At 49.4% G+C, this 26052-nt stretch overlaps 9 protein-coding genes and 1 non-coding gene across 10 annotated transcripts; 4 read left to right on the forward strand and 6 right to left on the reverse strand.

The window, feature by feature from the left end:
- Positions 1-192: 192 nt before the first annotated feature.
- YALI1_F08031r lies at positions 193-314 on the reverse strand. The gene has a single exon (XR_002432153.3). It is a non-coding gene; the product is annotated as a 5S ribosomal RNA (ribosomal RNA).
- A 4470-nt stretch (positions 315-4784) lies between these two features.
- Positions 4785-6050, forward strand: YALI1_F08075g (uncharacterized protein; the record flags this gene model as incomplete). Its single annotated transcript, XM_505030.3, has 1 exon — positions 4785-6050. One exon carries the CDS (start codon positions 4785-4787, stop codon positions 6048-6050), a length of 1266 nt encoding a protein of 421 aa, XP_505030.1.
- Positions 6051-6410: 360 nt separating this feature from the next.
- Positions 6411-6974, reverse strand: YALI1_F08097g (uncharacterized protein; the record flags this gene model as incomplete). Its single annotated transcript, XM_068283271.1, has 1 exon — positions 6411-6974. The coding sequence occupies one exon, from the start codon at positions 6972-6974 to the stop codon at positions 6411-6413; it is 564 nt and encodes a 187-aa protein (XP_068139372.1).
- Positions 6975-8354: 1380 nt separating this feature from the next.
- Positions 8355-9728, forward strand: YALI1_F08111g (uncharacterized protein; the record flags this gene model as incomplete). Its single annotated transcript, XM_505031.3, has 1 exon — positions 8355-9728. The coding sequence occupies one exon, from the start codon at positions 8355-8357 to the stop codon at positions 9726-9728; it is 1374 nt and encodes a 457-aa protein (XP_505031.1).
- Positions 9729-11808: 2080 nt separating this feature from the next.
- Positions 11809-13872, forward strand: YALI1_F08146g (uncharacterized protein; the record flags this gene model as incomplete). The annotated part of the gene is made up of 1 exon (XM_505032.3): positions 11809-13872. One exon carries the CDS (start codon positions 11809-11811, stop codon positions 13870-13872), a length of 2064 nt encoding a protein of 687 aa, XP_505032.3.
- A 102-nt stretch (positions 13873-13974) lies between these two features.
- On the reverse strand, positions 13975-15099 carry YALI1_F08170g (uncharacterized protein; the record flags this gene model as incomplete). Its single annotated transcript, XM_505033.3, has 2 exons — positions 13975-14306; positions 14949-15099. The coding sequence occupies 2 exons, from the start codon at positions 15097-15099 to the stop codon at positions 13975-13977; spliced, it is 483 nt and encodes a 160-aa protein (XP_505033.2).
- A 501-nt stretch (positions 15100-15600) lies between these two features.
- Positions 15601-17763, forward strand: YALI1_F08183g (uncharacterized protein; the record flags this gene model as incomplete). Its single annotated transcript, XM_505034.3, has 1 exon — positions 15601-17763. One exon carries the CDS (start codon positions 15601-15603, stop codon positions 17761-17763), a length of 2163 nt encoding a protein of 720 aa, XP_505034.3.
- Positions 17764-18659: 896 nt separating this feature from the next.
- On the reverse strand, positions 18660-19745 carry YALI1_F08225g (uncharacterized protein; the record flags this gene model as incomplete). The annotated part of the gene is made up of 1 exon (XM_505035.3): positions 18660-19745. The coding sequence occupies one exon, from the start codon at positions 19743-19745 to the stop codon at positions 18660-18662; it is 1086 nt and encodes a 361-aa protein (XP_505035.1).
- Positions 19746-22742: 2997 nt separating this feature from the next.
- YALI1_F08260g (60S ribosomal protein eL21) lies at positions 22743-23497 on the reverse strand (the record flags this gene model as incomplete). Its single annotated transcript, XM_505036.3, has 2 exons — positions 22743-23217; positions 23487-23497. 2 exons carry the CDS (start codon positions 23495-23497, stop codon positions 22743-22745), a joined length of 486 nt encoding a protein of 161 aa, XP_505036.1.
- Positions 23498-25101: 1604 nt separating this feature from the next.
- On the reverse strand, positions 25102-25969 carry YALI1_F08284g (40S ribosomal protein uS4; the record flags this gene model as incomplete). Its single annotated transcript, XM_505037.3, has 2 exons — positions 25102-25673; positions 25963-25969. The coding sequence occupies 2 exons, from the start codon at positions 25967-25969 to the stop codon at positions 25102-25104; spliced, it is 579 nt and encodes a 192-aa protein (XP_505037.1).
- Between the last annotated feature and the right edge of the window lie 83 nt (positions 25970-26052).

Raw genomic sequence — 26052 nt, forward strand, 5'->3', positions numbered from 1 at the left:
GTATACACCTGTCGTACACCTGTCGTATGCAACTAATCGGACCATAGCCTCCACATTTACAGTCTCATCACTCGTATCTCCTTGTAGGTTCTGGTGGTACTTCCTCCTCGAGAAGGAGTTTAGTTACGATGGATTGTAAGATGAGTTCTCAAAATGACAACTCAGCCGCCACGATAATGAGACTGAGAAAAAGATTACAGCACCCAGGATTCTCGTATGGTCTCCCACTACAATACTAACCTAGGCTTCTCTGGTGCTTGAACTATGGCTGATCGGACGGGAAGCCGTATTTTCACCAGGATATGGCCGTTGAGTTCGGGGGTGCGTTGAGCTACTACAACTGGCCATATGTTTTTGAAAGCAATAGATGGGTATTTTAGGACAGATAAAAGATAAATGCCTGACTTTTCGTACATTATCGGATTTCTAATAAAAAATTGCGAAAATACATTATTTTGTAGATAGAAATACATTATATATCTTTTGAGCCACTTTTAACACCTCCACATGTTTTAACTTTGACCCAGAATTCATCTAGAGGCTGTAATACGACTTTTAAAAAATCTTGATGATTCCCAAAAATATCGAAATCGTGAAGAGCAGAATTTTCGGAGAAATAATGATATGACATGAAATTTAAGAGAAAATTATTTAGATGTATGTACTTTTTATCTCGATATCTCAACCACATTTGGTGCTGGCTCTTAATATCAATCAGGTTGATTTTGACATCGCCAATAACGAGGCCAGAACTGTATGAATCAGACTCGGGACTTTTTTAAATACAATGAATTGAACCAAAAAGAGCTATCTAGAACTCCCGGTGCTCTCTTCAGATCCCAGTCGGTATTTAGAGCGTCTGGTTGTTCCACTGCAACCCCCAGAGTATCAATGCTCACTGCCCTTTTAGTGATAAAACTAGAAGTGATATCATTCCACTGAGTTCAACTCAGCCCAATATTTACAAATGTGGACTTCCCTCTGCCTCTAATTATCCCATAACTCTTGTTTTTGCAGATAACATCCTCCCTCTAGCAGAGCCATGACATGAAGCTGCGTTCCATAGGGAATACGAGTCCCTTGAGTTCCCAGAGTTATGAATATGAATTAATATAGTCGGATCCATTTCATCGTAAAACCCAGCTGCGTTCGTACCATTTTACTTCGTTGCCACAGACGTTACACATACGCCTTACTATATATCGTACTCTGAAGCCATTCATAATGAGATCTTGAAACAGTATAAATGTGTTGGAACCACCATCACCCATAGGTATAGGTAATTTTACAATAGTCATCTTTGGTTTGAACTTTTCCTGTTCAACTTGATGCCCTCACAGTATTTGTAGTAACCCTGACTAACCCTGGCATAACTGAGAGGGACATAAACAGGCATAGCTGTGCAAGCAGGGCTGGTAAAGGAAGCTGTGAGGACAGGAAGAGAGATGAGCAAAGGACAATCAGCCAGCTAAAGACCCCGCCTGTCGTTTTTACAACAATTCAAGGTATTCAGGTCTTCAGTAACTAACATGAGTTTAGTTGGGGAGTAGAAGAGGTTGAGTTCAAGACTAGAGTACGTCTAACAATACGCTGGTGAAGACCATCCAGAGCCCTTGCGTATAGCGATTACCGTACAGTGTACCGTACTTGTAAAACATGTGATTAACCTAAGCTTCCGGAATTTCACACTAGACTTGACTTGTTTATATGATGACATTATCTTCATGTTATTTCTTCGTGCAAGTACCCGCTCGACGGGCTGGTCATCTGTTCTTTTTTAGGCTGCTCCAATTTGGTGGGGTCGAAGTACCTTGTATTAATACTGTGAAGATCTTTCTGAGCCTCTGTCCTATCTCAGCAGAGTGACCATTGAGTCTGTTTTGCTTGCAGTCGACCATCCTGGCAATACAAGAAGTAGCATTCGACTTATTTCATCTTATCAGTTTGTTTGTTTTGGTTGACCTGCTAGACTTGAATTGGTACCTCTTCCTCTTGAGTCATGGCGTTCTTCTTAGGTCTAGGCAGCATTCCCGCTTATCATGCCAAGTCATTTATAGATGGGTATGATCATAAAAGACGATCGTGGTGAGACTTCTAAAGGCAGTCTGGTCTCAATGAGAGTTCTCTTAGAGTCCTCTTAGGGTGGCATTGTATCTTCAAAGGGAGATGCCCAAAATACATGTCTCACCAGCATTCCAGTATGTACAAAGTTGGTCAGGCGTCACATCACGGAAAGCCTTGGCTTCAAAACACGGCAAATATTTACACCGTAAGAAAGCTATTTGGGGCGGTGGAATGCGCCCAGACCGTGCCTCCAGCTGCCATCTCTGTATCGCGTGGAATCGCGTCTAACTGTCACTTGTCTCCCAATCTATTTCAGGAACATTCCCGAAGCCTGTTGTCAACGAACTGTGTGGATTGTGGGATGGTTAATGGCGCTCGAACCATGTCATGGCAAAAAGGTAACGGGCGGGCCAAACTTGCCCTGAATCAGGGTCTAAATGCCTCTCTGTTTGTGTCTCACAGACCGTCGGGCGTCTGTCTTCTCATTCCAAGCAAGTCTGACACCTGAGCTATCCGCGAAGAAGTGGTAGATACAAACTCTTGGTGCGTGGTGGCTGCAGATCTACTGACGTCATTGAACGATACTAAAATGGTGTATATTGGGGTGGATGGTGCGGATCTTATTACGGTACTGTACGGTACAAATATTGTACTTGTGGCTCCCCTTGTGCGAGTGCTTGTAGTTCCACTATCCCCCCTATTGAAGGCAGTGTTGGAATAGTGACGGTGAACTGGTTGACAGATGTACAATACGGCATGTTACAATGACAGATGACACATTGACGGACGCATAATACAACATCAGGTAACAGTACATATTGTAGCCCTTCGGTGTAGTTAGCCCATGGAGCACCTCTCGCACACTTTCCACAAGCTCAAACCCTGCTGGGAATTGTATCAGGACCGGATAAACACTGTCAGCCGCAGCCTGCTGAAGCTTGAAGGTTGGAATGGACGGTGAGACAGTCTGAAACGGGCAGAGAAGGGCACATACAGAGGTGGTGGTTGTTGCAGTGAGAGAACAGAGGTTTTAGCTTGTGTATGGACAGACATATGACCATGTTCTGACTATGAATTCGAGATGGGCACAGCTGACCGCACCTATTGCAACTGCACTTGCTTAGTCTCCTTTGGTGTGCTTATTGGTCGCTCTTCGGTGCATTCTCTGTGACGCAATGCCGCACCTGTGTGGAAGCGAAGGGAGACAGACCCAAGCTGAAGAGCTGCAACGTATACTTTTTTGCTCTACGACGGAGGCGAAGGTGACGTGAATCTGGGTCGGGTTTTATGCCATGGCTACCATACCAGACCGCACGGTGTGACTACCATTGTTTGTACACAAACCGACTAATGTAGACTGGGGGAAACTAAGGTACTCCGCACCTCTCCGCACTGGCGCTTTGTTACTGTGGTTTGTTAGGGTGTCTTACGGTCTTTTGGTGCCTGTCAACGCCATCTTAGCCGGAAACGTCAGTTGCACTCTCCTTCGGCACCTGTCCCAATCTGACTGTTTCAGGTTTAACGACGTGAAAGAAGTCGAGCAAAATGTGTCCCAAGTGTCACGTACAAACCGCTCGGCGTGCTCCATCAACGTAGGAGGCCACTCCCGCAAGCAGTTTTCACCTGTACAAGCATGCATGGTGGCCCTGGAGTCCTGTGGCCGGGGTTCGAGAACCGGAGGGCCGCGTGGCTGGTCGCGACTGCACGATCGACACGCTACCAGTAGCTCGCGGAGCTTCCCCTCTCCTAGGTTTGACGGTGCAGTCAACAACTAAAGTGTGCGAAGCTAAGAGTGATCGTCGTGGAGCGGGGAGCCAGAAGAGAACCAGACAGGCAAGCCCAAGATGCGGATCTTCCCGCGGTCACGGGTCGTGCCCTCACCATGTCAAGTGATGTTCTTCACCTTTGTGAAGCCCCCAATTCAGGTACTCCTGCTCCAGCCCCCACCGACTCCATCGTTTACGGGCCCCTCCACCCGACGCGAAGATTGATAACTGCAAAGACTGCATCAAACGCACCATCGACACATGGCCACCGACGGAGTCAAACCTATGATTGCCAAGGCCAACAGGTCGCATACAATGCAATAGACGGAAACTTTTGGACCTCGCTCTAGACGGGGTTTAGACGTGGTTCCAGAGACGCAAGTCGGCCCGCTCAACGCTCAATCAAAAGACCTCCGGCCACTCCTCCGATCTACACATCCCGCTCACTCCCACTCACTTGCTCGATACCTCTCCGCCCCACCATGTCACACAAAAGACACAACCGTTTGACGCGCTTAGGCTTGCATTGCGTCTACTTGTAACTGTGGGTGTACCCCTTGCTGAGATGACGATGGAGGGGTATCATCATCTGTCAGACCGGACCAGAGACTATAGCTATCGACTAGCGGAGAGTTCACTACTGGATTTGAACCCAGTGTGAACTCTCCGCTGGCTACTCTTGGCTCATCAACGCCTATCGTTGACGCCAAATTAGTGCTCTTCTTTCTCTCCGTCAATGACTTTGCGGTCTTGTAACCAGGTAGTTACCTCAAGCTCCAAACCCTACCGGACCATAGGTTGTGGAATCTGCATTCTGGAAAAGGCTAAAGACACTAGCGCCCTGTCTGGACTGAACATTGAAACCTACGTGGACGGCCCTGGCCACAATATAAGTGCAGAGAGGGCCGCTACAGGAGGCCCGCTATCCTTCGACGGTCTCTTGGTCTCTCCAACATGAAACTAACCAAACTTGTAGCTCTGGCAGGAGCCGCTCTGGCTTCGCCTATCCAGCTGGTCCCTCGAGAAGGCTCTTTCCTGGGATTCAACTACGGCAGCGAAAAGGTGCACGGCGTCAACCTTGGCGGCTGGTTTGTGCTGGAGCCCTTCATCACGCCCTCTCTGTTCGAAGCGTTTGGCAACAACGACGCCAACGTGCCCGTCGACGAGTACCACTATACCGCCTGGCTGGGCAAGGAGGAGGCCGAAAAGCGACTGACGGACCACTGGAACACGTGGATCACCGAGTACGACATCAAGGCCATTGCCGAAAACTACAAGCTCAACCTGGTGCGAATACCCATTGGCTACTGGGCCTTTTCGCTTCTCCCAAACGACCCCTACGTCCAGGGCCAGGAGGCATACCTCGACCGAGCCCTGGGCTGGTGTAGAAAGTACGGAGTCAAGGCGTGGGTCGATGTCCATGGAGTCCCCGGCTCCCAGAACGGCTTCGACAACTCCGGACTGCGAGACCACTGGGACTGGCCCAACGCAGACAATGTGCAGCATTCCATCAACGTGATCAACTACATTGCTGGCAAGTACGGCGCTCCCGAGTACAACGACATTGTGGTGGGTATCGAGCTGGTCAACGAGCCTCTGGGCCCCGCCATTGGCATGGAGGTGATTGAGAAGTACTTCCAGGAGGGCTTCTGGACCGTGCGACACGCGGGCTCCGACACTGCCGTGGTCATCCACGACGCCTTTCAGGAGAAGAACTACTTCAACAACTTTATGACCACCGAGCAGGGTTTCTGGAACGTGGTTCTGGACCATCACCAGTACCAGGTCTTTTCTCCCGGCGAGCTGGCCCGGAACATTGACCAGCACATTGCCGAGGTGTGCAACGTGGGTCGACAGGCTTCCACAGAATACCACTGGCGAATCTTTGGCGAGTGGTCCGCTGCTCTGACCGATTGTACCCATTGGCTCAACGGTGTGGGCAAGGGCCCTCGTCTGGACGGCTCCTTCCCCGGCTCGTACTACCAGCGATCGTGCCAGGGTCGAGGCGACATTCAGACGTGGTCCGAGCAGGACAAGCAGGAGTCTCGACGGTACGTGGAGGCCCAGCTCGATGCGTGGGAGCATGGAGGTGATGGCTGGATCTACTGGACTTACAAGACGGAGAACGCCCTTGAGTGGGACTTCCGACGGCTCGTGGACAATGGCATTTTCCCCTTCCCATACTGGGACCGACAGTTCCCCAACCAGTGTGGTTTTTAATACCCCATAGATATTTATTCAGATTCTAATACTACTAATGATGCGTAGACGGTCCGTAGACGAGTCCGTATAACACTACAAGTATATCACAACCTCGACGCACTGGTCAGAGTCGCTCAATGATCAACATGGTTAAGTTTATCAATTTCGACATTGGCTTGTTGCACATGAAACATGCGTATATAGCAAATATCACAACTCTGGGGGGTGGTAGGTTTCAGGCGTGACAAAGAGGTGGGGAGGATGGTTGCGGCAGATTTTGTCAATGTATTGGGGTTTTGAACATAGTTCTTGTATCCCCCAGAGTCTGAGCTTCAAAATGAGCCTATAATCGAGACCGTGGCTGCCCTTTATCAGCCACTAAAGTGCCGTGTTTCGCCGGAACGTCTCTCTCCATGTCTCAGCATAGACTTCGGGTCGTAAAAGTGGCATTCTCAATAGCACTTTTGGCCAGTGTCGCACTGGAATAGGAAGTGGAGGGGGATGCTGGCGGGGCACACAACAGCCAGTGGTTGCTTCTTTTGACCACAATGTTTTCTTTGTGCACAACCTATGGACCACAATTGCCGGTCCCACCCCTCGGTCCACTTCCATCTTGACAGACTCTGTTTCACTTAGTGCGTTGGCGTGGCAGGCAACCATGGATTGACGCTCAACTGGCGTTTCTACTGTACGAGCACAGCCGCTCTCTGCCGGTCTCCCCAGACCCAGACCACTCAGCAATGTTGATCGTGCCGAAGTCGACAACGGCATAGCACGATTCAAGAGCAATCGAGAAAAGAGCGGACTGCAAAAGAGGGCTCTGGAAAGACCAACCGCCAGGCCGCCACAGCCGTCGTATATATCGTACGGCGCCATTTTACCTTTGCTGAGCTTCCTCGGCGGTCTACAAGTAGAGTGATAACCATGTGGTTCGGGAACCATGTCTAGACCAGGTACGGTGGTTCAATGTGAGACCGGCATAGGTGCTACAAGTAGCAGTTTGATGATGGCAGGGGGGCCTAGTCTGCGCTCACCTACAAACTGTACCCCAGCTCGGATAATTCGCCAGATGCCAGCGTTCAGATTAGATTCTATTGTCACTGTCCAACTGAGACCTGTTCTTTTTTTAGCCCGTGGTGGAAGGGCAAGTGCGTTGTCGAAAGACATGTCTTAGGAATGGTAGCTGTGGAAAAAGCAACTACTCTACTGTCCCAGAGACATCCAATCATCACCTGGTGTCGTACTTGTAGCTGCTGAAAGAAGACTATAGACACGGTCTAAAAGACCATGGTTAGTCTAGACTCGTTAGCTACATTGTACTGGTAGTCCGCCACTTGCGGGTAGTTAGTCCACCATGACGGAAATTGGCGGATGGGTGGTCAAACGCGATATGGCTTTTCTCGCCTAAACCCGACCTATCAATCCCATCCCTGACTCACACTGTAGGAATGTCAAATGGACGAGTATGTATGTACAGTTCCAAGGCGAGGTCTAAGAATGTGGTCTGTCTTGCGCGCCGATATATCGTGTTTAGTGATAGCTCGAGCTCGAGTTGTAATTAGAAAAGAAAAAAAAATGGCAGTTTTCCAAGGAGTCAGCCCGCTTTTGACAGTCAACAGAGAGTGTAGGGTGGTAATTCGGTCTTACAGGAACACAATGTTGCACACACTGCTTCTGCATTTGATTGGCTAATTAAACGCATGCGCAAATCGAACTCACGATCTTGAACGCGCTTTCAAACTGTTCAGAATGGAAAAGTTGGTTTGAGACTGCTCAGACCAGCCAAGCGCATTTCGGGAAAGGGACGAATCTGATTTACAAGCGGGGCTGGATCCACATACCCCCGATGCGTCTCTGGGACCAGTTAGGACCCGCATTTCTACCCATCGAGCTCCCACCCTGTAACAGCTCCTAAAACAACACCGAATGCATGCACATGCACCTCACCTGCATGTCCCTTCTACAATGTAGAATGTGAATAGAGCCAACAGTTCACCGCCACTCAGACGCCTTGGTCACGTGATAGGAACCAGATACCCTCCCGAACCATTGTATCACGTGATATCCCAGATCCGCCAGCCGCCTGATCCACCACCGCTTGACTCAAGCTGTTTTTCGTCTGCACTTGGTTGGGGCTGACTTTACCAATCCATCTCAATATGACCCCTCTGGGGACAAGTGGTGCAGGAGTGTTTGTTGTTGATTTTTGGTAGAGACGGAAAATCGACATTTGGTAAAGACGGAAATGTGACACCTCCGCGATATATAATGACGTAGTGAAATACCCAGTATGAGCCCATAACCGACCAGTCTCTCTCGCAAATGACTTCTCACCATCTACCGGTCCCCAACGCCAGCAACCTCAGACTCGCCTCTCTGGTCCGAGAGCTTAGTCAGCTGTCTGGCGTCGACTTTGCCCTGGTGACTCTCTCCACCACCCCCATTAACGACGACACTTGCTCCGAAACGGCCGTGTCTCACTCTCTTCCTCTTCTTGAAGGCCGCCACTTTTCGCTCTTTGCCTCGTCCGAATTCAAGGGCCATATTGGCGCCGTAGTTGACGAGAACCTGGTGCCTGCCCTGGTGGAACACAAGCAGGCCCAGGATCTGCCTCGAACACTCATCGACCTCACAAACACAGAGGCGCTGCTAGCCTACCTGGCAGCATGTCTGTTCCTGCTCCAACAGGAGACGTGCAAGAACATTGCCCGGACATGGATCAAGTTCATTGAGCCCAAGAAGCAGAGCAAGTATCCCTACAAGCGTGGCTCGTGCACGGCCCCACCATGGTGGCCTCGTGGCGTCACCCACAAAGAGCCCGATCACCTGCAGAAGAATGAGCGCATCAACCTCCTGACTCATCTGCTACTGTACTCTGATTTCTCACTCGAGACGCTCATGGAAGCTACCAACGAAAACAGAGACGTGGTCCCGTCGCCCAAGCGGGTGTTTGTGGACCAGGCGTTTGATATTGCTCAGGTGTACCGTTTTCTGCACCGAAGCTCACACCCAAACGACGGTTCTGTGGACATGAGCAGGTACACAAACTACGAAGTGATCCACGTGCATGCTCTGACGTATGGGCAGAACCGTTATGAGCGCAAGGACGAGCCTAGGATGTCTTCGAGAGCCCCCTACAGAAGTTTTGGCATGTCTCTGCCAACCGAGGACAACAGAGGAATGATTCTCAAACGAGAGTGTTCTTCTTCCAGTCCGATTATGTTGTCTCCTGGGTATCCTGGCAGCATCAACTGTGCATATAATGGGTTGTACACTGCATACGGCTCTCACAGTGGAAGCACAACTCCCAGAATGACTATGGAACCGGTTCTACCTAGGAACGAATCTCTTGTCTCAAGAAATGAACCCCCCAGGGGCTACTTCAAGCCCCACTTCTCGCCAGAGACCTACAGAGCTCCTCCTCCTGCTCAGCCCTCCAACTCCTCTGCTAGCAAGTACCACTACCCGGGCCATTACGGAACCTCCTACACTTACACGCAGCAGCCTCACAACCCCTACTATGTCAATGGCTATTACGCGCAGCAGTCTGTAGGCGAGATTCAGATGCGGTCTCCTCCTTCCAGTTCTTCAAGTGCAAACACCTCAGTTGATTCGAACGAGGATTTTGGACTTAGTGCGAAGCGATCGATGGCGGTCGATGATGTGAGGCCCTTGAAGCGGCCGGTCAGTCGGTAGGAGCGGCGTCCTAGTATTTTATCGGCAGTGGTTGTGCTATCGAGCCATTGTTTGGCAGTTGCAGTTTACAATAGCAACCAAGTGAGTTGGACGTTGGACTTTGAGACCCTTTTTATTTAACTAATATACCCTTTTATGTACAGTATGTACTGTACATACAGTAGCAGTAGCTGTAGTTGTACAGTATAACCGCGGATGGTTGACCATACTATGTACTGTATTATCAGCAGGGCATTATCACGAAAGTGCAAAAAAAAAAAAAAATGATTTTATGTATAGTCATTGGTGGATTATTTGGTATCATTAGAATCGGTGAAGATTTCTGAACCAAGTGATATAGTTTTTTATGGTCTTTTGCTATAGTGAAGTTGGTTATTCACACATTATTTTGAACTGTAGGGAAGATCGATCGAAGGTAGAAAACGCTACAGGTACAGTATATTGGAGGGAGCTCGAGGCCACCGGCTGATTCAGAATCGTATATACACCATGTACACCGCTTTTGGCGTTGATATCGATAGGTATGGTGGAGATAAGATCCTGAGAGCTCCAGAAGACCCTTTTTTGCACCTGGAACTTAGCTGCAGTATATAAACATGTTCAAAGGGCCATTTCATCAGTTGCAACCTCTCGCGATACTTCCAACGTGGTATATGAAGGATCTGGATGGAGAGCCCAACGGTGATGAGCTCTCAAACTCTGTTTTCACCCCACCTTCATTCCACCTAAATTTATCGCCAGTTCGTCGCCGTCATTTAATCACCATATTGGAATATTTAGACGTGCAAACCACAAACCAAAACTACCCTTCAACTCGCAGTGGCCGTTTTACCGTAGTTGTAAAAATTTGGTATCGTTTGGCCCAGTTTTGGGAGACTGATAACACATTTACTGCTGGTTCTTGGTCAATCTGGATCTCACATCCCCCTGGATCGCTTGTGGGACTAATGGTGGGTCCATGTACGTATTGCAGAGCGTGTACTTATTGTTGGTGAAGTCATACTCATTTGGCTACAAGTAGTTGCAATTTCCAACGCGAAAGACTCATTTCTGGTGTAGACTCATTTCTGGTGCAGTTACTGATATAATATATACTCCTCCACGGTTCGTTCGAATTCGAACATGCGGGTACCTTGTTCCATTCTCAGAGCTGGCAGTTTAATTTAAATATATACAGCACATCTTGAAACATGCATGGACAGGGTTTTGACAGCTGAAATTGGAGCTAGTGTAGCGAGATGCAGCTGTTAGTGGAGAAGACCTGAGAGCAGACGTGGGTGTCTCGGAGACGAGCTGACGAGCTGTTTGTGTCGTATTTTCGACCCGTTTGGACTCGTTTGGACTCGTTTGGACTCGTTTCTACATACTACCTTGTTTTTTTTGGCATTCCTCACAATCCATCGTAAACTTTTGTCAAATCCACCAGGGGTTAGGTTGGAATGAATGCTACTTCGGAGTCAGTAGCCGTGTGTGTAATGTTGGTGTGTAATGTTGGCGTGTAATGTCGGCCGTGTAATATTGGCCAGCAGCATTCTTTTGGTATGGAGAGCCGTTTGTTGGGTCGCGTGACTCTATTACTCCTTCGTCCTCTCCTCCTTGTTGACCCTCACTTGCTTGCAATGTCATGTCATTATCTCCGGTCTGTTCTCGTTTCATGTCCAACCAGTTGCGGATTATAGCGGGTATTAGAGTTGGATATGCATCGAATGTGGAGCAGCAGGAGCATAAATTACTGCATGTAGTGCACTTGTACTATCAACCAGACGAGTGCAACTAGCATTAATGGACGTAATAGTGAGATTGGAGGTGATTTCCCACGATATAGACATGAAGGAAAATATTTCCCGACCAATTTCGGTTTTTTTTCCACGGCTATTACGATCCCCCTGATAGTCCAGTCCCATCCTCTTGCCTGCTATTTATGCACAGCCCAAAGTTTAGCGAGAGAGTCAAGAGGCAACTTGAGACACCTATTCAGAGTGCGCGCTCACCCAGACAGCTTTCCAGGCATAAATCGAATTGATCACAGCTCTTCGACACACACACCAGCGACACAAGGTCTTCTGAACGTGCCTTTGACATGGCGCTTTTCAGAGTACTCACTCTCCTGAGCCTGGCTCTTCTGGGGGCAGCTCAGTACTCGCCAGAGGAGCTCCAGGGGTACTACGGGCTGGTGGAGCCGACCAATCGCACACAAAACAACTACAACTCATTCAGCCTCACGGTCGAGGGCGACTACGTGTCCAACATCCAGGCTCTGACGGTGGAGACCGACAAACTGGCCGGACTCAACTCGGCAGCTGCAGTCTCCGGCAACCTGCGAATGATCAGTGGAAACTACACGGGGCCGGCGCTGGACTGGTCCAATGCGGCCCTCATCGACTGCGACAACACCACCGACGTTATCGATGCACTCAACGAGGTGCTCATCAACAACCCGGCTTGCATGATTCTGTACTCATTGAACTCGGACGCTTGTCACTTCACACGGCCATACAGAGTCTTTTCGGCCGATATCGGCTTCGTGTTCACCACGGTCTCGGCCAAGGGAGCCCAGTCACTACTGGAAAAGGTGCAACAGTCGCCTGTTCTGCTGCATTCAGTCGCTTGGCTTAATACCACATCTCTACCAGATGATAATACCCCCGTGGTGGATGATAAGGGCCCCTCCAGGGATACAAAGATCGCCATGGCCGTTCTTTACTGCATTTGCGGCGTTCTAGCACTAGCCGTCGTTGTTCTCATTTCTCTGGGCATATGGAGAGTCCATCGTCACCCCGAACGGTACGGATTGGCTCCTCCTGACCAGACAGATGAGGAACGCGAAATCTCCGACGATTTCAACAACGGCGGTGGCGACGTATACACCCCGCCTCCAACAAGAGTGGAGAAGGCCAAGGGTCTTGCACGGGCTGTTTTGGACGCCATTCCGTTGATGCGGGTCATGATTGGAAGCCAGGAGGACGAGAAGGACAAAGGTACAGCTCCAGGTGAGAGTTCCAGTAGTCCGGCCATGTCCACGCATAAGCGGGATGTTTCTAATGTCTCTGTCAAGTCTAGTTGTGACATGTCTCGAATGGAAACATTACCTGTGTACATTCAGGAAGACGACAACTGTGCCATTTGCTTTGACAACTTTGAGGACAACCAGATCATTCGACAGCTTCCTTGCACGCATAGATTCCACGCCGATTGCGTGGATCATTGGTTGCTCAACTCGTCTTCTCAGTGTCCCATGTGTCGAATGAATTTGAGAAAGGAAGAGAACGAGACAACTGAGAACGAAGCAACCACTCCATCCACACATACACAAACGCAGACGGCGCAACCACAAACTACTTCTCAACAGCAACCGTCAGTCATCACGGTCACTCAACGGGACCTCAACATCTCTCTGGCCACCCGAATCATCGACTGGTGGAACATGTTGTGCCTCCCTGAAGACGCACGAGCCGAGGCCCGAGAACGACTCAACCACGAGTCGGAACTGCGTCGCAAAATCAGACAACTGCAGCGGTCCGACGGTACGCTGATGCCTAACGACGGCATTGTTGCTACTGACGATGGAGCTTTAAGGGTGTTGCTGGACAACAGACCCTTGCAAGCTCCTCCGATCGACGTTCCCTTGTCAGAGAGAATGCTCGTTCCAGGCCCTGATCTGGATCTCAACAATGTCGAGGCTCCTGTTCCGAGGTATTCCGTGTTACCGGACATGAGCGCAGCTTCCGAGTCGGTCTACAACCGAGACTCGGTGTCCCTGCCCCAAGCCTGTCTTCTGCCTCAACTAGATCTGTCTGAGTTCTCTGTTGATGTGGATGGTATGAACACACACTACGATACGAGTACCGGTACTGGGTCTGATATCGACACTGACATTGGAGACGTTACCAGAGTCGACACGCGTGACGCTACTACAGCTCATGTTGATGGTGACTGTGCTTCCTATGTTGAAGATGCCAAAACTAAAGAAGCTAACGAAACTGCTTCCGACGCTCTTTATGACCCAGCCTCCGACACCCTCGAGCTCGAGACGCTCAGAGATGCCTCTGCCGCCTGTGAAGACGGCCCCGCTGCTCACGGAACACACCAAGACCCCGACTTTGAATTCGACTTTGAAAACACCACCCATTCTAAACCTATTTAATCCTTCTACAAGTAGACAAAGACTACAGCCAAATATTGCATATTAATATTCATTCTCCGTCATGCGTAAACGTCCTTGTGCCTGTACTCGTAGTGGTTGCGCTCAGATCCACTGGTTCTTATCCCACTGAGGGTCCTGGATGAAGGCACACAGAACCTTGGAGCCGGTCTGCAGCAGAGGATGGCCTGCAACGGTCTGCAGAAACTTTTCCAGACCCTCACGTCGAGCCTCAATCACCTCGTCGGAAAACCGGTTGGTGAACACCTTGCCAGGTAAGCTGGGGATGGACACCCGTGTGCTCTCCCGCTCCAGAATCTCTCGGAAACACTCAAAGTCCGAGTACCGCCTTCGGACCACGGAGGATTTGAGCTTGAACACGGGGATGTTGGTCCGGCATACGATTTCGTAGTCAGTGTACATTTTTCGGGCGATTCCTGGGTTAGCAATAGTAGTCGTGTAGAAATACCAGTGGAGAAACAGGTTGAGGGTGGAGGGTTGTAGGTAGAGGACTAAGTCGTCGTCGCAATCAGCCTGGCTGGTGTCTGTTGATCCACGGCTGCTCAATTTGCCTCTCATGGGAGTGAGAGGTATGACACAGTATACGTGGCCGGCTAGATCGTGGATTGCAAACTAGTACAAGCTCTCCGACTGATCGGTGCCTTTCCCCTTTCGTGTCTACCTGTGTTCTGTGTCTGTTGATTCGCCGTCTTGTATTGTCTTCTTCTTGGCACCGGTGGGTAGTGTCATATTATTGGTCGTGTGACATGGCAGAAGGTGGTGACTGGATAGCATGAATATGGGCAGTAACAGGACATCTGGTAGTTGGCGGTCCTTCTGTCTGCGTCTGGTACTGCGCCGCAACCCACTCTATCATCTCTCAGCTCCCACCCCCCCAACAACATGTCTCAAGTGTGCTGTTGCTGATAAGGTGGTGGCCAGAATGATAATATCTACGCCATGAACCACCTCACAGGTAAGAGACATCTTCCTGTAGCCTTTGACAGCCGGTTCTCTGTCACGCTACCTCTGCGACTGCTTCTTGATGGCCGGATCGCCGACCGGTCTCTCATACTCACCATGTGTCTGGGGACTTCGGACCTCGATTTCGAGAAAGTTTTCGGGCACGCCGTAGATTTCGGCAAACGACTGCTGCTTGATGTCGGGCCGCTGCAGCGCCTCTGGCTTCTTGGGCGACGCCTCCATGGATGCAAATGCTCGTGAGCTCATAGTGTGTGTTGTTGGAGCCGGGTCAGACGGTGATTGTGGGTGATTATGCGGGTCCATGTAAAGTTGCAGTGTGGAGTGGGAGTGGCGATCAGCGAGGGATGTGACATGACACCACGTAGACCGAGATGAGGAAAGGGAATGGGAACAAAGGCGGCGCACATTCGGGGTTGTATATGCCAACGGAACCAGTTTGTGTCATTCGGATCGAAACCTGCTATGGCTTATGTAACTCCACACACACTGTCACCAGAGACAGTATGTGTGTCTTAATTAGCCACTCTAAGCCCCTGATAAGAGATACCACACTCTCCACCAAAAATATTTCACGATAGACAAGACACCACCAACTGCCGAAACAGAAAACAAAACAACCAATAAAAACCGAAACACATTGCGATAAACCAGCTTCAGTGGACCCGCTGACTAAACATCGCGTGGCCCCGTACCCTACAATACATATTGCATCGCACATGCACCAAGTCTGTGCACAATCACGACACCATGGAATATTCGCTGGTGGGGTTTCTGACCCCGTTCAAAATCGCTCTGGCGGGGCTCATCATGATATATCTTGATGGAGACATTGCCACAGACCGCATGTCTCTCATGCTCAAGCTACTTCCCTACGTGCAGGGCAACCATCTCGATCTGACTCTGGATCAGCTACTGGAGCTTACCGGCGACACAAGGACGATTTCGACAGGTGAAACGGTCCAGAAGGTGCTTCTGCGTCGGTTACAGGCCATAAAGTCGCTGGACGCTCTTGCCATGTACATTCTGTATCTGGATCGGTATCTGGATGAACCCAACGAAGCTCATCCTGATATTGAAGATGTACACGACCACCGTGCCCAGATTCCGCGTCTAATCAAACGTGACTCGTTCTTCTTTTCGTTTTTCCGAAAATGCTTTCTCTCGTTCGATTGCATGGAGTTTGACGAAATCAGTCGCGAATTTGAAGCTCTACAAACATGGCTGTCACGATCACGTCAGTTCCAAAAACTCGAACAGCCGCCCAACTACGACGATTCGATACTGGACGAGTCCGCCGTTGAGCTGGACGACGCCAGCGCCTTCTCCAGCTATATTCACGACTTTGTGGAAAAGTCCCACAACAATCCCAACTTGATGGCGTACTCGGACGTGGATCAGGTGGTCCAGCAGCATACCAAGGACATCCGGGAGAAGAAGAAACATCTGGACCCACAGATCGCGTCTCTGGCAACCAGCATCGAGGGCCAAGTGCCCCCTTCATTGCATCATATGGAATATGTGATCAGACACGAGGCACGTGACTCAAAGGCCCTCGACTACCTACATCAGTACTTTGACTACACTATGCATTCCGACAACCGCAGCATGTTCCACTATGCGCTCTTCAGTCTAGCTACTTTCCATGCTGACTTTGACTGCAATCTTGAAGCCTGCAGAGCTGCAGAGGAGGCTATCAACATGGCCAGAGAATCTAACGACCATGCCGGACTCGCGTACATTCTCTCGTGGTTGTACTCCTTTCTGGAGAACCGTCCCAGAGACAAGAAACTGACCCAGGCATTCCAAGATGAGCAGTTTGGCACACAGGAGCAGCTTCTCAACTTTATCAAGCGAAGATGCTCCTCGAACCCCACTCTGTACGTGCTGGGTCAGTTTTCCGAGACAAAACACATTATGGCCACGTCTGGGTCGCTGTCTCAGGCCCTGGAGTCTCTGTTCAGAGGCACTTTTGTGCAACTTCATCACGATCCCCAGACAATCAGCGTGGATCAATGTTTGTTGCAGTCCGTCATCTACTCGCGAATGGGAATCGGAGCACTGGCCATGGTGCCCCTAGATATGGCCCTCGAGTCGGATACAGATGTACCCCTGACTACAGTGCGAGATCTTAAGGCGTCTGTTCTTCTGGATCGGGGCCGGGTATTCGAAGCCACAGAGCTTTCTTCCGACCCGATCATTCAGCTGCGAGTTGCCATGCACCACGAAGACAGTGATCAGGTGGAGCGTCTATTAGCTCGATTCGAGTCCAATCTTGTCTACCCTCAACTCGAGTACCGCTACTTGGAGTTAAGCTGGGCACGGACCCAAAAGGGGTTCTCTTCTGCTCTTCTTGATTCTATTCAGGAGCAGATTGAGTGGATTGAAAGCAGGGGGCTTGATGTGTACTGGAAGCTGCGGTTTGTCTTACTCTATACTGAGTGTCTGATTGACCAACAGCCTCATTCCAGTCGAGCTCTATCGCTCACATTTAAGTGTGTGCAGCAGACTGAGGCGTCTGGAATCACCGTCCTACTTTTGGAAGCCATCCAGCTGCTGGCCAAGGTGCTGGTGGGGTCAGGGAACTATACCGACGCCATTTCAGTTCTTGACGCGTCCATGCCCAAGTGCTGCGAGACAGAGAATGCAGAACTCATTGGCAGGGGATATTCTCTGCTTGCAGATGCTGCTATCGGGTACTACCGAGTGTCTGAGATTAGCGATCTGCTCAATTCTGCAAACAGGTACTTGCATTCGGCTCTGCAATGGTACAGTAAGGTGGAGAAGAAACGGGAGTCACGGGATCTGTCGGCTAAGCTGTACCATCTGGCGAAGTTGAGGAAGGTCGATGATGCTACCCTGCATGCTTATGAGAAGAGGGCGTTGAGAGAGAGGGATAGGGAGTGGGAGTAGGGGATGGAAGACTTCGGGCTATATGTGAGAAGTTGGCGGAAGGAAAGGTTCCATAGGGGTCCTTGCACGTCTGCACTCTGAGGGATTTTTTCTGCATATCTGCTGACTCAGAGGGTGTTGGGGTTGGAGTACTCGGACTCAATGAGGTGGATAGATGGTGTACTTCTGTTTGAGATGACAGTATGTACTATATGCACTTCGGTTGAGAGGGAGGAAGGGGTACTGGCTGAGAGATGGGGCATACATGAGATGGAGTAGTACTTACTATAGTCAGAGTACAGACCATACGTATGTAGGTAATCGCATTTAATGACTTGTGTCGACATCTGTTGGTGATGGTCGTAGCTTTCGGAACATTGCACGACTTGAAGGCTCAAGGCTCCCAGAGGTCTCGTATGCAAGGATTTATTAAATTTTAGTACAATGTAGTCGTTTCCGAGACCGCCAAAAACGAGATCACGTCTCTCTTTCTTTCCCCTATCACCATTGATACATACTCTTTGGTTGTTTATATACTTAGTTGACATTTTGTTAGGGGGAAAGTCAGCTGGGGGTCGATATTTGGATGTACAGAAACGCCAGAAAAACAATAGTTACACAAAAGTGTCCAGGAACATGACACATTGAAGGCTATACAGTAGTACTCCGGTGTGGTCACACAATATTTGCATATTATCGCCATGGTTATGCCAACCCGAGATCTTAGTTTACTTGGGTTTAGTTGGGAACATTAGTAGCCATGTCTAATACTGATTTTGTAACGTGAATGATTAGTATTTATTGGCAGAGTATCAACAGCTGGCTGATAGACACTATGCTCAACGTCCAGCTTCACTAGACCACCAGCTGTCGTATCCGTAGAATCTATATTACACTATGTACAAATTTGGTTCCACTTAGGTGGACAGCATCTTGACAACGAGCTCAAAGGTGCCAAACATGATGATGGAATTGGGCACTGTTCGCAGCAGATGCGGTGTCAGACCTCCGTAGAGAGCCAGGAAGCCCTCCTCCTTGACCACCAGCTTGAAACACTGGACTAGACCGGTGTATTTGAGTCGTCCTCCGGTCTCCGAGGGAGCCTGTCTCAATCTGGTTCGAACAACCTCATGAGGGTAAGTGACGAGCGAGGCCATGAGCTTGGCAGCTCCGGCAGCTCCACTCTGGGCCGACCAGTCCAAAAACGAGTCCAGCGACGTTCGCTTATATCCGTGAATCTGTCTCTGCTTCTCCTTGTTTCGAATGAGCTGCTTCATCTTCTCGTAGAGCACCCACTGCAGGGTGGACTCGGAGGCGCCCAGATACGACGCTGTCAGACCCTTGTAGAGACCTCTGATTCCCTCCGTTCGCATCACCTGCCTCAGACAGTCCCACGAGTTTTTGTACTGTCTGAGATGGGTCTCTGGAGAGGCCTTGTCCAGCTGCAGACGGGTCTTGATGAGCCAGATGGGGTTAGTGCATGTGGATGTGACGATGCCGGCGTTGGCGGCGGCCAGCAGGTGAACCCACGACGCTTCCTTGCCGTCGTTGAACTCCTTGGCGATGAACTCCTTGCCCACTCCGTAGGTGAAGAAGTTGATGGATCTAGAAGGGATGACGCCGACCAGATTGGGCCCCAGACCCTTGAACAGCGCCCGATAGCCCTCCTGTCTGTAGATGTTTTTGAGAATGCTGCCGGTCTCGACAAAGTGCAGCCAGGCGTTTCGGAACGGGCCTTTGGGGTTGCCGTAAGCAGTTCGCATCTCTGCGAGCTGTGTTTTGTAGAAATCAGCCTGTAGACGGGTCTTGACAACGTCCAGAGGACAAGTGAAGACAGCTCCGGTCATGCCTCCGATACCTCCCGCCACAAAATGGACCCAGGGCGAAACCTGGACCACCTGGTCCACGGGCGTCGCCTTGTCTTCCGAAAGCCGCATCGCAGGGTATGTCGCGGAGCCCTCGTCGCTCTCCAGCGTGCTCTTGGGTCGTACGTAGTCCTTCATGGTAAGTGACGTTGAGCAGTTAATCTGGAGATGCAGGATCTTTTTTTTTTTTTTTTTTGACCGAGTTAGTTTAGATTTTTTCCGTAGGATTTTTCACCGCTTAGAGTTTGGAGATGAGAGAGATCAGGGAAGGAAATGTTGGCCGACGAAGCCCATAAAATAGAGCCCTTAACAGAGAAATGTAGTCACGTGACAACCGTGAACACGTGTTTTTAATCCATGTCTTTGGTCTGTCAAATTTCCGTTTTACGCCCCGATCGATCACCATTCTATCCCTCCTGCCAAGCCTTGCGGTTCAGGAAGCAATCATCAGACAGACGTAGTAAGCGTAGGTAAGGGGGAGGGGCTGAGGGATGTTGGAAGGGGTTATGAGTAAGAGCGAGATATTGGAATATTCTAAACTACAGATTATGAATGAACATTTGTCGACAATGCGAAGAAACCGAGCCCAACCGGCTATATCAGGGTCTGTACTCGTCAGTATAACGCAGCTCCAACGGCCAAGCAGGGAAGAAGTTTAAAAGCGAGTGGAGCAATTTTGATACGGGATGGAAGAAGATGGATGGATGTCATGGGACCTGTTCTGCCATGTGTATTTCTGCTGTCACGTGACACGAACCTGAATATGCCAAAAAAATCACTGCCGACGAGCTTTCATCGGTTCTTTTTCGGGGCTTTTGCAACCGGTACTTGTACATACTGTACGTTACTGTGTGTATCTATAGTATGCTCAGTGGATGACGACTTTCCGATCTAAATGTGGGTTTTCGGTTTACCGAGCTCCAAAAAGCCGGGAAACGGCGGTTGATCTTGCGGGATATCCTCATATTTGCTCCATTTTGCTCCACATTCTCTTGACAAGTTGGAGAACTATTTCAGATGTTTCAGAAATTTTCATTTTTTTTGCTCGAAACTTTGACGAACCGTGGAAAACGTTACTGACATGGTGGAGACATGGAGAAAACGCCAGGCGGTAGATCTGGATCTAGAGAACATTTTGAATGTGCGAAAGCTCTGGGAATCTTTATGGAAAACGAGATGAATGGGGCAGTTGTCATGATCACCAGCCAAATAAAGTTAACTTAGACTCCACTTAAGCCTTTGTTGACAGGGTCTATTTGCATAATCAAAATTACGCCCTAATTGGGATGTCTGCTGAAGGGTGAGCGACAGGCCCAACTGGATGCTGGCGGGTGGATGGTGGAATGACGGCGACAGGAGAGGGGTGTAGTAGGCTATAGGCGGTTATAGGGGGGACATTACGATAGTCGGTTATTGATAGACTAAGTGGTTGTCAGGGTTGCGGTATTGAACCCTTGGAGAGATTGGATGGTAAGACGACTGCTGCTACTAAACCCACTCTGTTCATAACCTCTCTTATGGTGGAGGGCTGCGATCAGGTGACCAACTGTTCAAGTGGCTCGCTGTGTTTTATTACTCGTTCTGTACTTGAGCAATGTGTATATCATGTATATAAATTTCCTGTCAGGTCTCTATATGGTGGTTATTGATGGTCCCTTGGATTGCCAGATTTGAAGTTGTCCAGAATACTTTGGAAGTTAGTTGGAAAATAGTTGTTGGGAAAAGTCCACTGGGGGTTCAAGATGGAGGTTCCCGACGTGGCACAGATATATGGAGTATTTAAAACGGCAGCATATGTTGAATATTTTTGAAACTAAACAGTATTGATAACTTTTCTACTGATTTTCCAAGTTGTCTTCGTTATGGAAACAATGGTGTTTATATTTTAGTTGGATTTTTACTTGACTACAGGCGTTAGATTTGGGCGGGAATAAAAGGGGAGTATATTTCGAGCAATATATATATTATATAATATATATAACACCATAGTCTCTATAAAAACTAGTCCATTCCTCTCTAATGGACAGAACTGGCCATGCCACCTGCTCATTAGATTGTGAACTACTTGTAGTGGATAGAGTGTCAGCAGTATCCTGGCGTGTCTCAATGGTAGACATGTAGTAATCATCTGAACGAGGCTCAGGCTTGAGGGGTGGTCCTTAAAGATTGCCAGTGGTAGACAAGGCCATAAGTGGTCACGCCAACATGTACTGCAGATCATGTACCAGGAACGACGGAGAGCTGCAATACCTGATAGCACCGGTGGTCAGCAGGTTGATGATAAATGGTTTTCAGGAGATCCTAACAGAGCCAGAGTGTAACGAAACAGCACCGTTGACCTTGACTCTACCTCGATAGCTGTGGACTAAGTACCAGCGATTTTAATCCGGACTCGACCAGGGACCAGGTATCTTGCCCAAATCTTTCTGGTCTAGCTTGGGTGACTGGTTTCCCGTCGATTTTGAGCGGGCCGCGTCTAACTTCGCCGGACGTTAGCTGCCAGACTACATACAACAGAGGGGCGGTTGAGTCGCCAGTCTCGATTTGTTAGGGGGGAAGTAACGGTCTGAGAGGTTTCGAGTTTCGGATCCGGAGATGACTGCAGATCGACTCGGAACCGGGCGCCCTGTACCAATGGAATGGACTGGGTGAAGGTCCCTCTGGGGATCCATCCGAGTGTTTCAGCCCAACGGCTCTCTGCGACAATCCCGAGTGCGGGTTCGACATCTTTCTGGTGAGCACTTTCACCACCTCAAGAGTGCCTTCAAAGCGATGGCTCTTCCCTCTTCGTAGACCGGCTCAGGGTCGTCAAAAACCATGTGTCGGAGAGTCGGGCCGTGGTATCTGAGCAACGTCTCCTATGCCACTTTCACCGAATTGCCGAACGGAGACTGCAAATGCGAGATGTTACTCCAAGTTGACTGGCATCTCTCGAACTCGTACCACAATCGACACGGTATGTTCCCGTATGGCAACCTCGTTACTTGTCTTACTATAAATCATCGCCTATTGCTCATCTACTGGACATTGGTTAAGTATCGCTTCACTTCACTCACTTCACTCACTTCACTCACTTCACTACAAATACTGGAGTCTCCTAATAAGATACAATTTTATTATGTCACTCTCGACCGCTTAGATGAAAGTCTCGTAAGCAAGAGGAGCAACGGTGAGAGGGTAGTTGGTCTCGTCGATGGCAAGGGTCTTGGCCTCTCGGGTGGCGCCGGGCTGTCGTCGGAGCTGGACAATCTCGTTCTTGGCCTTGGCCTCCTTTCGCTTGAGATCGTTGGCCTTGACTCGGTCAAGGAACTCCTGTCGGCACTTGGAGTGCTTGATGTGCTCGATTCGGAGGTTGATTCGCTTCTCCATGAATCGGTTGCCAACAACCTTGTTGATGATGACGCCAACAGCGGACTTGGTCACGTTGTAGACGATTCCAGTTCGGCCGTGGTAGAACTTGTGGGGCATACCCTTCTGGATGGAACCGTTGGCTCGGATGTCAACAATGTCTCCAACCTTGTAGGTCTTCAAGTAGACGGACATGGGGATAGTTCCGTTCTTCTTGAAGTCCCGAGAGAACATGTATCGGGTTCTGCTTCTGTATCCGTGACTGAGTTAGTGTGAGTCGGTGGTGTGGTTTGACAGACAGACTGTCTGTCTGGGCTGAGCTGAGCTGAGCCGAGCGCGAGACATAGAAGGCACTCCGGGCACTGGATTATCGGAAGAACACAGGCTTCTCCTCGATCCCATGGCCTCTCTAAAACAACGTCCCATAATGCCCCCACGCCTAGCCTCCCGAGTCCGCTCTATTCCCAAACGCCCACTTCACCCTGACAGTCATACTGCCGTCCGTTCATCCCTCAAATCGCAAGAACTTACCTCTTACCCATTGTTGATTATTGTCGTTGACTTGCAAAGAAAGAAAATCAGAGCGTATTTTCCTTTTGGTGAAATTGTTTGTGCAGGTTGGGAGGGGCGCAAATAAGGTTCCGGTCGGGTGTGACTGTTTTTTCAAACTCAGACTAATGTCACGTGATATTTTGGGAGACCACCGAGGGCTACTGAAGGGATAATGGTAGTGGGGAGGAGGCGAAAAACGGAGTGGAATGGTTCATGGACGCTTTGTACGGATGTTACAAAGATTTTCAAGTCGTTATTACGTTTCTGACGGTCAAATAATGGAGTCTAGTATGACCACAGAATTCAACAGACAAATTTGGGTTTCAGGGTGTTTCCCGATTTGGAAGAGATCCCAAAATGCCACTCAATGTGGTATCAAGGGGTGATGGGGTGAGATTATGAGGTCTGAGAGATAGGAGATTGATTCTAAATAGGAAAAAGTGCATATATCGGTTTTTTTGAGTGGATTTTGGACCGTTATTGGGGGAGTTGAGATGAACGGGATTTTAGTTGATATTTTATTGAAGAATCTTATTTTAGTGGGGGATATTTGTTGGTGGAAGAAAGGGAGGTACTTGCTACTTGTAGCTGGCGAGAGAGGGAATTCTGGAGATACTTGAAGTCGTATATTTGTTTAACGACATGTATTGGTGGATATTCTGGGATTTTATTGCTCACAAATCATGTATTTGTACCACTTTGTGTAGTGCTATTATTGGCAGTACGTTTTACCGTATCGCAGGCATGGTGCGACTGCTGGGCCACCCTTCAGGTGTGCCTGGACTGGCTCTTATTAACTAAGGAGGAAGGCCAGGGATTTGGAGCTTCTACCAGAATATTATATGACGATTAGGAATGTACAGTGAGAATTTCAGGCAGATCTGGGCACTATGAGATGTAGAGATTGGGCAGTGGTTTTGCTCAAGTATTGGTTGATTATGTTAACAAATTATGAAGTAAATTATCTGATTCTGCCAACTACAGATTGTAAAAAAATACGAACAGATCCAATCATCGAAACTTGTAGAGTCCAGAACAAGTGACCGCAATGGCCCTCTGCTCACAAACGGAACGTAGAGATTATCAAACATCACCATATCAAGAGTGAGCGTTGTGAGCATTGTGAACATGAAAAGAGCATCAATAACGTCCATCTGAGCCATTGGGATGGGTACAAGTAGGTACCTACGTACAATCACCGGCACCGACCCAAGTTCAAGTACTTTTTATGGCTCTGCTGTACTTGATTGAGAGACATTCCAACTCTGTTTAACCGTCTGTGGAACATTGAATCACTTCTCGGCCCCCCAGAGCGTGTCTGACTACTCTAAGCACCGTCCCGTATGACTCTGGTGATTATTGCAGCAAGACTCGGTTTAGCAAGAGTATGAGAGGGTTAGTAGCCATCGAGACAGATGGAGTGCCTGCCAGTTCTGATGGTCAGAGTTGTCTTGCCAACAATGAACTTGACCATAATCGATCTGACAGTCTACAGTACTTGTAGTCTCCACTTACGTCTACTTGAATTGGGCACACTAAACATGCATTTTTATTAATCTTTCGATACTTTTTGAGCTAGAAAAGAAGAAGACGATTACTCCTCGTCCTCCTCCTCCTCGGCGTCCTCGGAGGCACCCTTCTGGGCGTTCTTTCGCTTAACTCGGCCGGGTCGTCCTCCTCCGTAGGGAGAGTTGAGGGCAAAGTCAATGTGCTTCTGGGACTCGAGTCGAACCATGAAAGAAGGAACGTTGACAATCTGCTTGCCGACTCGGATGTGTCGCTGAGAGATGAGCACTCGGGCGTGGTGGATGGACTTGGCCAGACCGAGCTTGAAGACCTGGGTCTGCAGTCGTCGCTCGAGGAAATCCTCGGGGGAAAGAGCCAGAACGTAATCGAGCTTCATTCGGTCCTCGGGAAGAACACCGAGTCGAACCAGTCGTCGGATCAGAGCGTTACCCTCGAAAAGTCGCTTGGGGTCCTTCTCGTCTCGGGTAAGCAGCTCTCGGGCAGCTCGTCGGATCTTGGACAGCTGGAGACCGATTCGGTAGATCTCTCGCTTGTTCTTGAGACCAAACTCACCGTCGAGCTTGAGCTCGGCATCGAGACGAGCAGACTCGTAGGGTCGGTTGGGGGTGGAGGCGGTCTTGGAGTAGGTTCGGGGGGCTCCTGTTGTTAGTACTGAGCGTAGGAGGCTGTAGGTCGCCGAGCGGACCCACCATAGTGGTGGTTCTCACACGTGACCCTTCACCAGGTATTTCGATTTGGTATCACTGTCAAACGTCGGGGTAGTAGTAGTAGCAGCAGCAAACGATGCTCATAATCACTCTGGCTGGAGAGATTGTACCGACCGATATCGACCGATACAACTCGCCCAGCTGAACAACCATGTAACAAATAACCAACCCCAGTCAGTTATAATGACAGTGACAGCAGTTCGTCATAAGAGTGTACTTACGAGGCATTTTGAGATTCCGTGTTGTCGACTGGACTAAGATGAAAAATGCAAGTTGGGAGTATGTAGGGCCCATGAGTCGGTTGGAAAAGC

The sequence above is a fragment of the Yarrowia lipolytica genome, chromosome 1F, assembly GCF_001761485.1.
Source record: "Yarrowia lipolytica chromosome 1F, complete sequence".
Classification (NCBI taxonomy): Eukaryota; Fungi; Ascomycota; class Dipodascomycetes; order Dipodascales; genus Yarrowia; species Yarrowia lipolytica.